Source organism: Salvelinus sp. IW2-2015, linkage group LG33 (genome assembly GCF_002910315.2).
Source record: "Salvelinus sp. IW2-2015 linkage group LG33, ASM291031v2, whole genome shotgun sequence".
Taxonomy (NCBI): domain Eukaryota; kingdom Metazoa; phylum Chordata; class Actinopteri; order Salmoniformes; family Salmonidae; genus Salvelinus; species Salvelinus sp. IW2-2015.
Window position 1 is genome coordinate 25,375,120 of NC_036872.1, and position 16,799 is coordinate 25,391,918.

Here is a 16,799-nt window from a genome sequence, read left to right on the forward strand (position 1 = left end):
GCGGGCAGCGTCAAACGACCTCCACTCATCATGTCAAACGCTCCCTGAAACACTTCAGCGAGCAGCCTTTCTAATCGACCTGGCCGGGGTATCCTGGAAGGATATTGATCTCATCCCGTCAGTAGAGGATGCCTGGACATTTTTTTTAAATGCCTTCCTCACCATCTTGAATAAGCATGGCCCATTCAAGAAATTTAGAACCAGGAACAGATATAGCCCTTGGTTCTCTCCTGACCTGACTGCCCTTAACCAACAGAAAAACATCCTATGGCGTTCTGCATTAGCATCGAACAGCCCCGTGATATGCAACTTTTCAGGGAAGCCAGAAACCAATATACACAGGCAGTTAGAACAGCCAAGGCTAGCTTTTTCAAGCAGAAATTTGCTTCCTGCAACACAAATTCAAAAAAGTTCTGGGACACCGTAAAGTCCATGGAGAATAAGAACACCTCCTCCCAGCTTCCAACCGCTCTGAAGATAGGAAACACTGTCACCACCGACAAATCCACTATAATTGAGAATTTCAATAAGCATTTTTCTACGGCTGGCCATGCTTTCCACCCTGGCTACCCCTACCCGGACAACACACTGCCCTCCCCTCTGCTACTCGCCCAAGCCTTCCCCATTTCTCTTTCTCCCAAATACAGTCAGCTGATGTTCTAAAAGAGCTGCAAAATCTGGACCCTTACAAATCAGCCGGGCTAGATAATCTGGACCCTTTCTTTCTAAAACTATCTGCTGAAATTGTGGCCACCCCTATTACTAGCCTCTTCAACCTCTCTTTCGTGTCGTCTGAGATTCCAAAGATTGGAAAGCAGCTGCGGTTATCCCCCTCTTCAAAGGGGGGACACTCTTGACCCTAACAGCACTACAGACCTATATCTATCCTACCCTGCCTTTCTAAGGTCTTCGAAAGCCAAGTCAACAAACAGATTACCGACCATTTCGAATCCCACCATACCTTCTCCGCTATGCAATCTGGTTTCAGAGCTGGTCATGGGTGCACCTCAGCCACGCTCAAGTCATAAACGATATCTTAACCGCCATCGATAGGAAACAATACTGTGCAGCCGTATTCATTACCTGGCCAAGGCTTTTGACTCTGTCAATCACCACATCCTCATCGCAGACTCGACAGCCTTGGTTTCTCTAATGATTGCCTCGCCTGGTTCACCAACTACTTCTCTGATCGAGTTCAGTGTGTCAAATCGGAGGGTCTGTTGTCCGGGCCTCTGGCAGTCTCTATGGGGTGCCACAGGGTTCAATTCTTGGACCGACTCTCTTCGCTGTATACATCAATGATGTCGCTCTTGCTGCTGGGATTCTCTGATCCACCTCTACGCAGACGACACTATTCTGTATACTTCTGGCCTTCCTTTGACACTGTGTTAACAACACTCCAGGCGAGCTTCAATGCCATACAACTCTCCTTCCGTGGCCTCCAATTGCTCTTAAATACAAGTAAAACTAAATGCATGCTCTTCAACCGATCGCTGCCTGCACCTGCCCGCCTGTCCAACATCACTACTCTGGACGGCTCTTACTTAGAATATGTGGACAACTACAAATACCTAGTGTCTGGTTAGACTGTAAACTCTCCTTCCAGACTCACATCAAACATCTCCAATCCAAAGTCAAATCTAGAATTGGCTTCCTATTCCGCAACAAAGCATCCTTTACTCATGCTGCCAAACATACCCTTGTAAAACTGACCATCCTACCAATCCTCGACTTCGGTGATGTCATTTACAAAATAGCCTCCAAAACCCTACTCAATAAATTGGATGCAGTCTATCACAGTGCCATCCGTTTTGTCACCAAAGCCCATATACTACCCACCACTGCGACCTGTACACTCTCGTTGGCTGCCCTCGCTTCATACTCGTCGCCAAACCCACTGGTTCCAGGTCATCTACAAGACCCTGCTAGGTAAAGTCCCCCCTTATCTCAGCTCGCTGGTCACCATAGCAGCACCTACCTGTAGCACGCGCTCCAGCAGTATATCTCTCTAGTCACCCCCAAAACCAATTCTTCCTTTGGACGCCTCTCCTTCCAGTTCTCTTGCTGCCAATGACTGGAACGAACTACAAAAATCTCTGAAACTGGAAACACTTATCTCCTCACTAGCTTTAAGCACCAGCTGTCAGAGCAGCTCATAGATTACTGCACCTGTACATAGCCCATCTATAATTTAGCCCAAACAACTACCTCTTTACCTACTGTATTTATTTATTTATTTTGCTCCTTTTGCACCCCATTATTTCTGTCTCTACTTTGCGCTTTCTTCCACTGCAAACCAACCATTCCAGTGTTTTTATTTTTTATTTTACTTGCTGTGTTTACTTCACTTCGCCTCCATGGCCTTTTTATATTTTTATTTATTTATACATATATTTGTTTGCCTTCACCTCCCTTATCTCACCTCACTTGCTCACATTGTATATAGACTTATTTTTTTCACTGTATTATTGACTATATGTTTGTTTTACTCCATGTGTAACTATGTGTTGTTGTATGTGTCGAACTGCTTTGCTTTATCTTGGCCAGGTCGCAATTGTAAATGAGAACGTGTTCTCAATTTGCCTACCTGGTTAAATAAAGGTTAAATAAAATAAAAATAAATAAAAATACTGCCCCTTCAGCCATAAGAAGTTATATTACATATATAATTATTAATATATGCCTACTGTGTGATAGCTAGCAAATGTATTAGCTAACTTACGTTAGCCTGCCTTGCTGGAACTTCTGAAGAAGAAAAATGTTTTATTTCTACAATTTCCAAAATTGTTTTTACTTACACTTGTACGTTGACTTCTCCATTGATGTTGTTTTTACGTTTTCGCAGACTTTTCTTAGCGGATGTACAATCGTCGCAAATTGAATTACGGGGAGTTTCAGGCCCCGGAGTGAACATAATTGTACACTTGCAAAGCCGACTGAAAACGAGGGCTGAGGGGCTTATGTTGCTTCCCTTGCTTGGCCAATCATTTGGACCGCCCTCCAAGATGGCGACGGGGATTCCCCAAGGGCATAAGGCGAGGGTAAGTGGATGAGGGTGTGTCTTTTAAGTGTTTGTACTGCAGCCTGTTTCTGTTTGGACCGCAGCTGTTTCTAAACCATAAATATCAAATCATTTGTTGGTAACAATTAAGTACCTTACTGTGATTGTTTATAATTAAAATTGCCAAAAAGAAAACATAAATAGCTTCTTAGCAAAGAGCAATTTCTTAAGTGGGGAGGGGGAAACATAAAACTAGCTGTTATTGGCAGAGAGGTTTGGAACTCTCTTTCTTATTGGTCTTGTGATGTAACCAGGAAGGCCAAAACTCCATCCCACCAAAACAGGCTGAAATTTCAGGAGGTATTTTCAAACAGCTCTTACAATAAAAAAGCATTATCATCATGTTCACAATTTCTGAGTATTACTCCAACCTCATAGCGTGGAAATATACACTGAGTGTACAAAACATTGTTCTTTCTATAATATAAACTGACCAGGTGAATGCAGATGAAAGCTATGATCCCTTATTGATGTCACCTAAATCCACTTCAATCAGTGTAGATGAAGGGGAGGAGAAAGGTTAAAGAAMGATTTTTTTAAGCCTGGAGTCAATTGAGACATGGATTGTGTATGTGTGCAATTCAGAGGGTGAATGTGCAAGACAGAATATTTTGGTGCCTTTGAAAAGGTATGGTAGTAGGTGSCAGTCGCACCGGTTTGAGTGTGTCAAGAACTGCAACACTGCTGGGTTTTTCACGCTCAACAATTTCTCATGTGTATCAAGAATGGTCCACCACCCAAAGAACTTCCAGCCAACTTGACACAACTGTGGGAAGCATTGGAGTCAACATGGGCCAGCATCCCTGTGGAACGCTTTCGACACCTTGTAGTCCATGCCCGACAAATTAAGGCTGTTCTGAGGGCAAAGGGGGTTGCAACTTAATATTAGGAAGATGTTTCTTGTGTTTTGTACACTCAGTGTATACAAAACACAGGCAATTCATGTTTTGATTGCAATGGGCCTTTAAGCATACTTCACTACATCCAGCCACAGGTATCAGCCGTATTTTAATATCTGTGAATAATGAGCCCTGGCATTGTCCTCTGTTATTTTTATTAGCTATAACAGATGCATTCCATTTGAGAGATGTTGTTTGGACTACATGATGGTGGTAATCACAGTGAATCAGACCCTGCCACAGAGTAATAGCGTTCTCCTCCAGCCTCTCTAACCAATAACAAGACTATGTGATCCTGTGTGTGTGGTGTTGGTAATGGGAGATATATTTGTTATAGCATTATGCACAAAATAACTCTGCACCATGGGACAGAGGGTTAATAGAGCACTGTACAACTGTGTTCGTAATTACATTGGACGAAGAATGTTGGGCGATGAGGCAGTTTGTTAATAGGGTGCTGTCTTAGTTACTGTCCTCTTGCCTGTATCCATTGTGCCTCTCCCTGTGTTTTGAATGACCGTTCTGCCATATTAACAAAAMAATTGGCTTCCCTGGGATCATTAACGTAATGTGCCCCTGTGCAGGAGGCCTTGTTTGAGTGAAACACACTCCAAAGTTTGTTTCTAATGGCAATAATGTCTTGAAAACATTACAATTACTACCAGGCTATGTTTTAAAGCATTGTCACCGCCCACTGTGCCACTCAGATCATTGCAGTACTCCTTTACTAGACATGGCAATTAGTATTCTCCATTAATCCCTTTTTATTTATTATTGAAAATAGCTGTTTATTATTTTCCATGCCTATTTCAAAGGCCCTTGAAAGCAATTACGTCTTAACTGATGTGTATGAAAGTGGCACTGATTAAATTAGTCATTCATTTGGTTTCAGCTCTTCACTCCGCTCCACCACTCAGAGCCTGACGTCGTCGTTCAGATCTCACTGAGCTGCTCTGAAGGTTGAGTGGAATGAAATCTGAATATCCATTGAGGCCTAGCAGTCTGTCTAGAGGGGCCCACCCCGCTCGGCACAGAACAGGCTGCTGGTCTGAATGAACAAGTGGTGAGGATGGGATGGATGAATGGGTGGGGTGTAAGACCAGCCAGGCTCTTGTGACCAGCTGCGTTGTGAACCACAAGTCTTCAGGTCTCAAGCAAGGTTCCTTTAGATTAGCAATAGAATGCCTGTTGTGTCATATAATGTAATTATTTTTCTATGGATACAAAAGCCATGACTCTAGCCATTCTAGGTTTCTTCATAGGTCAGGTGCTGTGAGACTATGGTTACACTCACATTCATGGGGATGTTCCAGGCCATGTAGACGTGGGACTTGTACTCATCCATCCAGACCTCGGCGGCCCGCAGGGCGTTCCTCTTGGCGTAGTAGTCAATGTCGTTGTTGTATGGCTTCTTGGTCCGCTCGATGTGCGCCACTCTGGCGCAGGGCAGCACCTCCATGCTCCCCCCACACTGCCACACCTAGAGGAGAGAACAGCAGAGAGAAGACAGTGACCCTGCAGTATGCCAACTCCATCACCATCACAAGGCATCAAAGGCTAGACAGAGGCCGAGGATAACATCAGAGCTGGCAAGCAAACTGAATCACCCTCATGTGGCATCAACTGCATCAGCATCATCAAGCATCACCTGGCATCACCATCATCAAGCCATCATCTAACTCAGATTAGGAGCCTGTGATCACTGATCTTCTGAGGGAGTCCTGCTCTATGGCTATGACAATGTCATCTTGTCCTTTATTTTGTTGTGTGTTATTTGTGTAACCCAAGTATGCCTAGTAGGCTAGCTCTACTGTGTAGCCTAGGCCTTCTATGTTTATGTATGTACATTTTTTAACCATCTTCTTTAGTTTTAAACAGCCTGTCTGGCATCGGTATGAGTCAGAAACATTCAAACTAGTGTCAGAATTTACTACAAAGTGTAAATAGGATAARTTTGGTAATAAAGTCAGTCTCGTCCAAAACTGAGTTTTGTGTTTGTCAAAACTTACTGGAGGGTTGGGTATGAACTATGATCATGCCCACTTGCCCAATGCCCACTAACACAAGAGAAGCAGCTGTGCTGATTGCGCTCTATCAGCTGTGCGCTTTATCCAATCATAGCAGCCAGAACCTCCAGACAGTGAGACAGACTTGCCCATTACGCAGTGCCTCAGACTTGTTTAGTTTACATAAGACAACACGTCCCCAATGTTATGTTGAAATCACCCTTGGCACTAAGCCTTTTACGGAGTGGCCACTTCCTTTTGTGTTTGATAGTGTCAATCGCTCTAGTCTGCCCATTTGTTGGGCAAAATGAGAATTGAGACAATCACAACTGTAACTTCCCATTTGCGAGCATTTGTGTCCTCCCACGACCTGTTTTGTAACATGATTCCCTATGAAACACTGCCTGACAGACTCACACTCCGGTAAGTGAGAAAGTTGTAAAAAACTAAACGGCACTGAAGCACAAACGTCGCCACTCACCAATGACTTGATAATCTGATTGTGGCCTGGCTGCTCAATGTGCCTACTGGCTACTATTTGCTAGCTTCATTGACAAACACAGAGTTGAAACTTAGCTAGCTAGCAAGTGATTTTGGGCACTGATAAATAGCGTGTAGCTTGTGCTTTATTTACGATAGTTTAACAGCTTGCAGACATGTTATTGTTCTCAGAAATCAGTCTTGAGTGCACAGACAGAATGTCCTGACTCAATAGACTGTATGCAGTGCATTTTAGCACTTTTTTTTACTTAAAAAATACTGCACCAAACACTTTGCTAGATGTAAAACTGCATTACTAGGACCTCCTTGGCAAAAACGTCTAAATTAATTACAGCTTTCTTGATTTATCTTAGATATAATTCTGACTATTTTAAGAAAGTGACTATTTTGAGGAAGTGGCTATGTTGTTGCTATGTTGACTCAGGAGGGACAAACAACCGTACCTGTCAGGGTACAATATGCGAACATAACACACCCACATCAAATCACACCCCCAAGATAACTCTCAATTAGCTTCAGTCATTGCAGCTAGCATTTCTTAATGAGCAATCTTCAAAACGAGGCCAAATCAGGACGTGCAGTCACCATTTTAAAAGGACCACAACTTTTTTGTGTCATCCTCGATGATTTCAAATGCATTATCCACGTGTCGTTGTATTATGTTTTAACCTCTACAGGATCGGTGTCCCCCCAACCCCCATGGGACGGTTAAGCTAACATAGGCTAATGTGATTAGCATGAGGGTGTAACTAACATGAACATTTCCCAGGACATAGACATATCTGATATAGGCAGAAAGCTTACATTCTTGTTAATCTAACTGCACTGTATAATTTACAGTAACTATTAAAGTGAAAGAATACCATGCTATTGTTTGAGGAGAGTGCACAATTATGAACTTGAAAATGTATAAATAAACCAATTAGGCACATTTGGGCAGTCTTGATACAACATTTTGAACAGATATGCAATGGTTCATTGGATCAGTCCAAAACTTTGCACATACACTGCTTCCATCTAGTGGCCAAAATATKAATTGTGCCTGGGCTGGAATAATACATTATGGCATTTTGTAACGGGGTGCGTACTGGCGGCAGAGAAGTCATGCGCAGGAGAGAGAAAACTGATTTACAACAGTGTCGTTTAATAAACATAAAACCACCGTAAACAGAACAATAAATGAATGGGTCAAACAAAACCCGGTATCCACCAGCATAACATACACAAGCACTACAAGAAACAATTCAGGACAAGGACATGGGGGAAACAGAGGGTTAAATACACAACATGTAATTGATGGAATTGAAACCAAGTGTGAGGGAAGACAAGACAAAACCAATGGAAAATGAAAGGTGGATATGCGATTGCCAGAAGGCTGGTGACGTCGACCGCCGAACGTCGCCCAAACTAGGAGAGGGACCGACTTCGGCTGAAGTCGTGACACCTTTCTCTTGCATTTCAAAGTTGATGGTAAAAAATTTAATAAAAAAACATGTTTTTTTTCTTTGTATTATCTTTTACCAGATCTAATGTGTTATATTCTCCTACATTAATTACACATTTCCACAAACTTCAAAGTGTTTCCTTTCAAATGGTATCAGAAATATGCATATTCTTGCTTCAGGTCCTGAGCTATAGGCAGTTAGATTTGTATATGTCATTTTAGGCGAAAATTGTAAAAAAAGGGGCGGATCCGTAAGAGGTTTCAAATGGTCAAATAAATAGATCTATCTACCCTAGACCAAAGCCTGTTACAGGCAAAGCAACATCACTGATCTTCCATAATGGCAAATGGTAAATGGCTCTGACAGAGAAAACATTTGTATCTGCAGGATTTCTTGTTCGCTGTTATAGCTGCCTCCTTGTTTATCTTTTTACAAAGGAGTGCTTTTCCTTGATGCAGCAATTAGGTTGCACGGGCCATTATTTTCTGCTGAAGTAGGCAAAAASGGGCCTAATAAATGGGTGTGTGTTGGAATGGCCCATAAATATGAGTGTCCCTGGAAAACTTCCTGTGACACATATAAACCCTGACACTGGATTACTCCCGAATAGTGTCTGCCTGTGCATAAGGGGTAATACATAAAACTAGACAGTAAATGCGTGTCATCCTGGAGAAAAACATCCATCACTGCCGAAAGTATTGATTGAATACAGCCTGAAAAAATGCTGTGACTCTTGCCCAGACACAAAGTTACAGCATAAAAAGAAAGTGTCACAACTAGTCACAACTAGAGAGAGAAAGAAATAGCTTAAATGAAAACTCTGTCCAGAGCAGAAAGACATTAGAGACGACAGCATATGGTAATGAACTTCTCCTGTCTTTTAAACTGCAGAGCCACCGGCACCCTGAGAGTCTCTTAATAACGATCATCACAACATAACAGATGTTCCAAACCATTAACATTCCACTGAACCCAACATTTACATCATTCTCAGAATACAAGGAGACAGACAACTGCCTGTATGCCGCAGAAAAATACCCTGAAGAAATCATGGAGCTCCACCAGAGAAAGTTATCGTACCGAAATACAAAGATGTACACTGAACAAAAATATGAACGCAACATGTAAAGTGTTGGTCCCATGTTTTATGAGCTGAAATACAAGATGTCAGAAATGTTCCATACGCACAAAAAGCTTATTTCTCTCAAATTTGGTGCACAAATGTCCTTATATCCCTGTTAGCGAGAATTTCTCAGGTGAGGCATATCAAGAAGCTGAATAAACAGCATGATCAGTGGACAGGTGCACCTTGTGATGGGGACAATATAAGGCCACTAAAATGTGTAGTTCTGTCACACAACACACTGCCACAGATGTCTAAAGTTTTGAGGCAGCGTGCAATTGGCATGCTGACTACAGGTATGTCCACCAGAGCTGTTGCCAGAGAACTGAATGTTAATTTCTTTACCATAAGCTGCCTCCAACGACATTTTAGAGAATTTTGCAGTACGTCCAACCAGCCTCACAAACGCAGACCACGTGTAATCACAGTAAGATTTGGACCTCCACATCCGGTTTCTTCACCTGCGGGATCAAGTTAGACCAGCCACCCGAACAGCTGATGAAACTGTGGGATTGCACAAGTGAAGAATGCTTGCACAAACTGTCAGAAACCATCTCAGGGAAGCTCATCCGCGTGCTTGTCATCCTCACCAGGGTCTTCACCTGACTTCAAATTGGCATCGTAACCGACCTCTGTGGGCAAATGCTCACCTTCGATGGCCAATGGCACGTTGGAGAAGTAGGCTCTCCACGGATAAATCCTCGTTTCAACTGTACTGGGCAGATGTCATGTGGACGAGCAGTTTGCTGATGTCAACGTTGTGAACAGAGTGCCCCATGGTGGCTGTGGGGTTATGGTATGAGCAGGAATTAGCTACGGACAACGAACACAATTGCATTTCATCAATGGCAATTTGAAAGCACAGAAATACCGTGACGAGATCATTGTCATGCCATCTACCGCCATCACCTCATGTTTCAGCATGATAATGCATGGCCCCATGTCGCATGGATCTGTACACAATTCTTGGAAGCTAAAAATGTCCCAGTTCTTCCATGGCCTGCATACTCACCAGACATGTCACCTATTGAGCACGTTTGTGATGCTCTGGATCGACGTGTACGACAGTCTGTTCCAGATCCCGCCAATATCCAAAAAACTTCGCACAGCCATTAAAGAGGAGTGGGACAACATTCCACAGGCCACAATCAACAGCCTGATCAACTCTATGCGAAGGAGATGTGTTGCGCTGCATGAGGCAAATGGTGGTCACACCAGATATTGACTGATTTTCTGATCCACGCCCCTACCCTTTTTTTGTAAGGTATCTGTGACCAACAGATGCATATCTGTATTCCCAGTCCTGTGAAATCCATAGATTAGGGCCACATTTATTTATTTCAATTGACTGATTTCCTTATATGAACTGTAACTCAGTAAAATCTTTGAAATTGTTGCATGTTGTGTTCATATTTTTTTTCAGTGCATTTGAATGACATACTAATGATTCACCTCCCTAAGGGAGAATTTTGTTTTTGACTAGCAGTGACGTCACCATTGTTTTGGAGGGGTTAGTAAGGAATGCTTGACATGATGGGGGCTTTATACTGTAGGTGTACTGCTAATGTTGCATATTTTGTGCTAGCATGGACTTACACTTTGCTTTATGTCAAACATAAGGTGGTTTCATACCAAACCACATGCAACGATGCATGGTGGTCCACTGAGTGCATGTGGGTATAAGGCATAGCAGAGAGAATTGAGGCAGGAGGATAAAGGTCATTGCTCAAATTCGATTGATAGATGGATCCCTAGTCAGGATGAATTGCGTCAAAAGTTCTATCTGGAATCTTTCTGTTGGACAGGGTTGCATAAATAAACATAAATAAATAAACCCATTGCATTCACCAGGGCCTTCCACTGACACATTGAGTATGCTCTCATTAGGAAATGTTGGTTTGGCTGCGTTTCTGACGCATCATTTGTGCCCAGAGGGGACATATAGTGTATGCTGTAAGTGTATGACCCCAAAAAGACTGCTGCTATGCAGAGCATATACGCTTCCATCTTTTCCCTAGCAGTTTGTGGCAGCTTATGTTTTAACTTGTTGTGATTCACCACACATTACGCAGAGGTATTTGAGCGATAGTGTGACAAGCACTATACTAATATAGTATGCTGTGCAAATACTCAAATAAGCCAAACAAATTCTTGCTGATAAGTGGGTCTGTGAAATTCATCGAGGTAATATGTTGGAGCCGCTGAGCCACCGAGCCATATGGTACAGTGTGACATGTTCATGGAAATTACAGACATCAAATATTAATAAAGTTGTTGTTACCATAATTTACATTTACAGTAACATTCAAGTTTATGTGAGTGTGTGTTTAATTTAATGTTTCATTCACTGAATTAATATGGATGCTTTTTGACCCATTTCATAGTTGTGAAAAACCTTTCACCTCCTCCATATCACACCCTCAATGGTTTCCTTTCACTCAACCAACCTCCATAATTACCCAGATTGGCTGTAAACCCTCTCTTAGATTAAACAGCAGTGGACCTTGGAGTGACTCTGGACTAAGAAATCAATCAGCCCCATTACCATTACTTACCCAATACGCACCTGCATGGCTACAACGTACCAACTACTTGCTTTCATTGTGAGTCTGTGGATGTCGTTGTAATGCATTCACTAATGGATGACTTCTCGTTTTACTGATCAATGATTAGGTTTCAAACAACAAACACAAACTTAATCAAACAAACACACACTAATCTTCAATGTTGCCTCRATTAAAGCACAGGCACTTCACAGATGAACATTCTGTGGTAATGCACTATTGAAACTTCTCTTTGCGGTAATGCACGTAATGGGAGGAGATCCAGGCCGGAAAGAATCGCCTTTCATGGGAGCAGACGGAGGCAGCGAAGGWGGAACAACGACGACACCGGGGTTCACGACCACGACGGAAGCCCGAGAGGCAGCCCCCCAAAAATGTTTTGGGGGAGGCACACGGGGTGGTTGGAGGAGCCAGGGTTTGAACCAGAGCCAACTCCTCGTACTCACCGTGGGGAGCGTGTGACCGGGCAGGCACCATGTTTTGCGGTGATACGCACTGTGTCTCCAGTGCGCATCCACAGCCCGGTGCGTGCTGTGCCAGCTCCCCGCACTTGCCATTGCGAAAGTGGGCATCTGTCAGGACGGGTGGTGCCGGCWCAGCGCGCCTGGTCTCCAGTGCGCTTCCTCGGTCCAGGATATCCTGCGCCGGCTCTACGCGCTGTATCTCCGGTGCGCCTTCACAGCCCAGTGCGTCCTGTGCCAGCTCCCCSCACTTGCCGTACGAAGGTGGTCCTTTGTCCAGGACGCGTTGTGSCAGCTCTACGCTCCAGACCTCCAGTGCGCCTCCACGGCCCAGTATATCCTGCGCCGGCCATACGGACTGTGTCTCCAGTGCGCCTTCACAGCCCAGTGCGTTCTGTGCCATCTCCCCACACTTGCCATGRGAAGGTGGTCCTTTGTCCAGGTCGCGTTGTTTCAGCTCTACGCTCCAGAGCTCCAGTGCGCCTCCACGGTCCAGTATATCCTGTGCCAGCTCCATGCACCCGGCCTCCAGTGCGTGTCTCCAGCCTGCTACGTCCTGTGCCTGCTCCACGCACAAAGCCTCCAGTGATGATCCATGGCCCGAAGCCTCCAGTGATGATCCATGGCCCGAAGCTTCCAGTGATGATCCATGGCCCGAAGCCTCCAGTGATGATCCATGGCCCGAAGCCTCCAGTGATGATCCATGGCCCGAAGCCTCCAGTGAAGATCCATGGCCCAGAGCCTCCAGAGACGATCCAAGGTCCGGAGTCTCCAGCGACGGTTTCCAGTCCAGAGCCTCCAGCGACGGTTTCCAGTCCAGAGCCTCCAGCGACGGTTCCCAGTCCGTAGCTACCAGCGACGGTTCCCAGTCCGTAGCCTCCAGCGATGGTTCCCAGTCCGGAGCATCCAGCGATGGTTCCCAGTCCGGAGCCTTCTGCGACGATCTACGGTCCGGAGTCCCCGGCGACGGTCTACGATCCGGAGTCCCCGGCGATGATCCATGGTTTGATTCCTCCGGCGAAGAGTCACGGTCCGGAGCTTCCGGCGACGATCCCCGCACCAGAGGCGCCACCGAAGTTGGCGGAGCCACAAGCGGAGTGGGGTCTGRGTCCCGCACCGGAGCCGCCARCGAGGGTAGATGCCCACCCGGACCCTCCCCTATAGGTTCAGGTTTGCGGCCGGAGTCCGCACCTTTGGGYGGGGGTACTGTCACGCCTTGATCTTAGAGATCCTTTTAATTCTCTATTTGGTTAGGTCAGGGTGTGACTAGGGTGGGCAATCTAGGTTTTCTATTTCTTTGTTGGCCGGGTATGGTTCCCAGTCAGAGGCAGCTGTCTATCGTTGTTTGTGATTGGGGATCATACTTAGGCAGCCTTTTTCCACCTGTAGTTTGTGGGATCTTGTTTTTGGTACTGTGCTGTTTAGCCCTACTAGATGTTACGTTTCGTTTTGTATTTGTTGTTTTTTCGGTGTTCATTTAATAKATTTAAATGTACGCATACTACTCGGCACCTTGGTCCGATCCTTCCATCGACGAACGTAACAGTAACTGCTGATTGAACAGAAACACAGTTTCATAGTAATCTATTTACGTACACTTGTATGAATATATCAAATGTAATTTGGAACAACATGTAAACAAATATTGTTTATGATACTGTAAACATACTGAACTTTAATAATAGACTATATTGTTGTGAAATTTTAAGTATTTTGTGTGCCATCTCTGCATTGGCTTGCCTCATTGAATAAAATGTATTTCTTAAAGCCTAACTGTTCTTTCTTTTACAATTTAAACACATTTAGCATAGAAAATGTAATTGTTGTAGTAGTCTTAGGCAAACCATCTTCATTATCACAGTGGTACTTCCTAGTGCCACTCAGACCTTCTGGGGAAAAAAAGTATCTGGCATTGAACTTGGTAGTAGTAGTACGTTTTAAYCTAGGACCCATCATCTCCTGCCTCGACATTTCATCTACCTAGATTACACGGGTTGGATTCGCACTAAACAATTTCATGTCAGCACAAGGCATGTACAACATCTGGTATAATAATTAGCCTAATTTACATTGTCTACTGGTATGGTACTGGTTTTTAAATTGAGAACATATAGCTCAACAATATGTAAACAATGTGTGAGTTAAGCTATTCTCTGCTTCAGATGCACTTTCCAGTGGTGAATCATAAAGGCCCTAAAGGCTAATACCATTATACTGTACGCCTATGGCTGCAAAGGCATTGCATGCCATTATCATCAAATGCAAAATGGGTTCACATGGCTGATATCCAGAGATTACAATTGAACAAAAAGGTKATGTTAATTTGAGAATACAACACAGAAACACAGACAAATAAGAGACAGATTCCCTTCCCCTCTTTATTGCAGGATTGTGATCTGTGATGAATCAACATTGAATAATAGTTTTAAGTTAACAATTAAAACAAGTTTAAACACTTCACTTCAAAGAATCAACACTTTATTTAATATAATTTTAAAGTGTATAAGAAAGCTAACTCAAATATAAAGGTTAGTAACAAGTTAGCTATTATTACTAAAGCATAATTTCAGGTGAACAAAAAAAAGTAAATACCAGAGGAGGCCAACCTCACTCTACGGATCACTGATCTACTTAGGCAGCAGATTGCTATGCAGCCCAGCAATAGCACACATGACTATCAACTAATTGATAGCTCGAGCTATGCATTTGGTTTGCTAACTTGCTAGCTAAATGGCTACTTGCAAGATAAAGCTTCTTGGTTAAAACCAAACAGACAATCAATTCCCCCCCCAGTTCCTTAATTTGTTCTGTGTGTAGATAAAATTTAATAAAATTACATTTGAAAAGGACTAATGACCCTTATGTTGGCAGTACTGTATAGTACAGGAACGGTATGAAGGTATGAAAATATGAATACCGCCCAACCCTATCTTCCATGTCTGGATTTTGTACACTGACCTTCTTCTCAACCCTGTTCTTTGCGCACTGTTGTATGACGTCAGTGTCAACACGTGGGCACGTTCGAGGTCTTTGTTATTGCGAGCATGTTGCGCAGATGGGCAGATCTTGAAATGTGCATAGAAACCCTGGATTGCTTATGCTATGTATTGTACATTGAGAGGCTTAGAAGCCACCAGTAGGAGCAGTCCTCCATAGGAATGATTGGATTTCTACAGTATTTCAATCAATTGTTTCAAGGACAAAATAACATGTATTTAAGTAWTTTTATTGTTGTAATGGYGACAGTAGCATTAGTAATCTCAAAAAATTCTACTTCAAATTTCTTTCCTCCATTTTATGTTTTTTTCATATAATATTTGAAAGTATATATTGAGGTGTCTGTAATAGAATAAATGTGTCAAAAACAAATGTAGACGTTAATAAATGCATTTCTATAGCTTCCAAAATATATATTTTTTATAATGTTGGGGGAGTGCCGAGTAGAGGTACAGTGGTTTTACCAGCACCCCCTAGCAGTCAACTAGTGTATATAAAAATCATTGAGATCTTGGCATGATGCCTTAAGTAAATAATTGCACCATGGAATCCCATCCAAAAGTGYGAATGTTCCTCAACAGTAAAACTCTTGCAAGGTTACATGATGGAATAAGAGTTTGTCTTATGACCATTTTAAGTGCATTTATATTTAGACTTTTATTATATTTTAACTTTTTATTAACGGTTGTTGCTTAATTGCAGAGTTGTGTCAATGAGGCTGTCGATTTTCAATTGGCTAACACTTATCACGTGGTTTGTGCAGGCTGAAATATGGTGCGTTGGGATGCTATCGGAAACTTTTGCAACAAGCATGGTAACAAGCATTTGTTGTTACACCCCTCTAATTACAGACTGCAATTACCACCAGTTAGTTACATGTTGTTATTACAAGGTAACTATGAGTTATTACAATTAATTACAATACTTGTTACAGTGTAATTACAAATGTAATTACACTGTAATAAAAAAAAACTTAAAATGAAGTGTTACCCTAACTGCAATCTGGACCCAGTCTTGTGAATTACAAAAGCATATAGACTTCCTGTAGTCTCTTAGTGACGAGAGAGAAGAAGACTCACATTGAGATAAAGCACAGTATGCTTGACTGCCACTGCTCAAATAGAGCGTAATACTTGGATATGACATGTTTGGACATGTAGTGGGTAGTCACACATCAGAGAGAATTGATAAAACAGTTAGCTAGCAGAGGAATAGCACAGTCAGGGACTTCAATTAGCTGCACAATTTCACTTCACTCTCCACCATTAACTTTGACGTTTTATCTGTCCTTCTGAAATTGCCTGTACTGTATCTGGTATGTAATGGCTGGTGTTGTTTGTCATGGTTTTCTCTCCCCCTTCTCCCCCATCTCAGTCACTGTGCACACAAGAGTAATAGCTGGATCATTGCAGGGATTTGCCAGATAAACGTTGTACTCAGTGTCATAATTTGTGCCCAGAAGGGACATATGCTGTAAGTGTATGAACCCCAAAAGACTGCTGCTATGCAGAGCATATACTCTTCCATCTTTTCCCTAGCAGTTTGTGGCAGTGTAACAGGGTTATATTGGTGATTCCCCTTGCCACTTTATTGTTAAGCCAATGGATTTTTGGTTTTAGTTTTGTCTTGCCTTCACCTACTCAACATGGCATCTTATTGGCTTGCGTAGCTTGCTTACGAGGGAGGATGTTTCAGTTAGAATCGTCCCAGTGAACAAGCACCGAACCAGCGGTAGGTTGTTG

At 43.1% G+C, this 16,799-nt stretch overlaps 1 protein-coding gene across 1 annotated transcript in view; it reads right to left on the minus strand.

Moving 5' to 3' along the window:
- The window catches only part of galnt9 (polypeptide N-acetylgalactosaminyltransferase 9), a 145,187-nt gene that overhangs the window by 18,263 nt on the left and 110,125 nt on the right, over nucleotides 1–16,799 (minus strand). Inside the window, exon 7 of the mRNA XM_023979384.1 lies at nucleotides 5,255–5,440. Coding sequence (XP_023835152.1) covers nucleotides 5,255–5,440 — 186 coding nt within the window. The remainder of the gene's footprint in view (nucleotides 1–5,254; nucleotides 5,441–16,799) is intronic.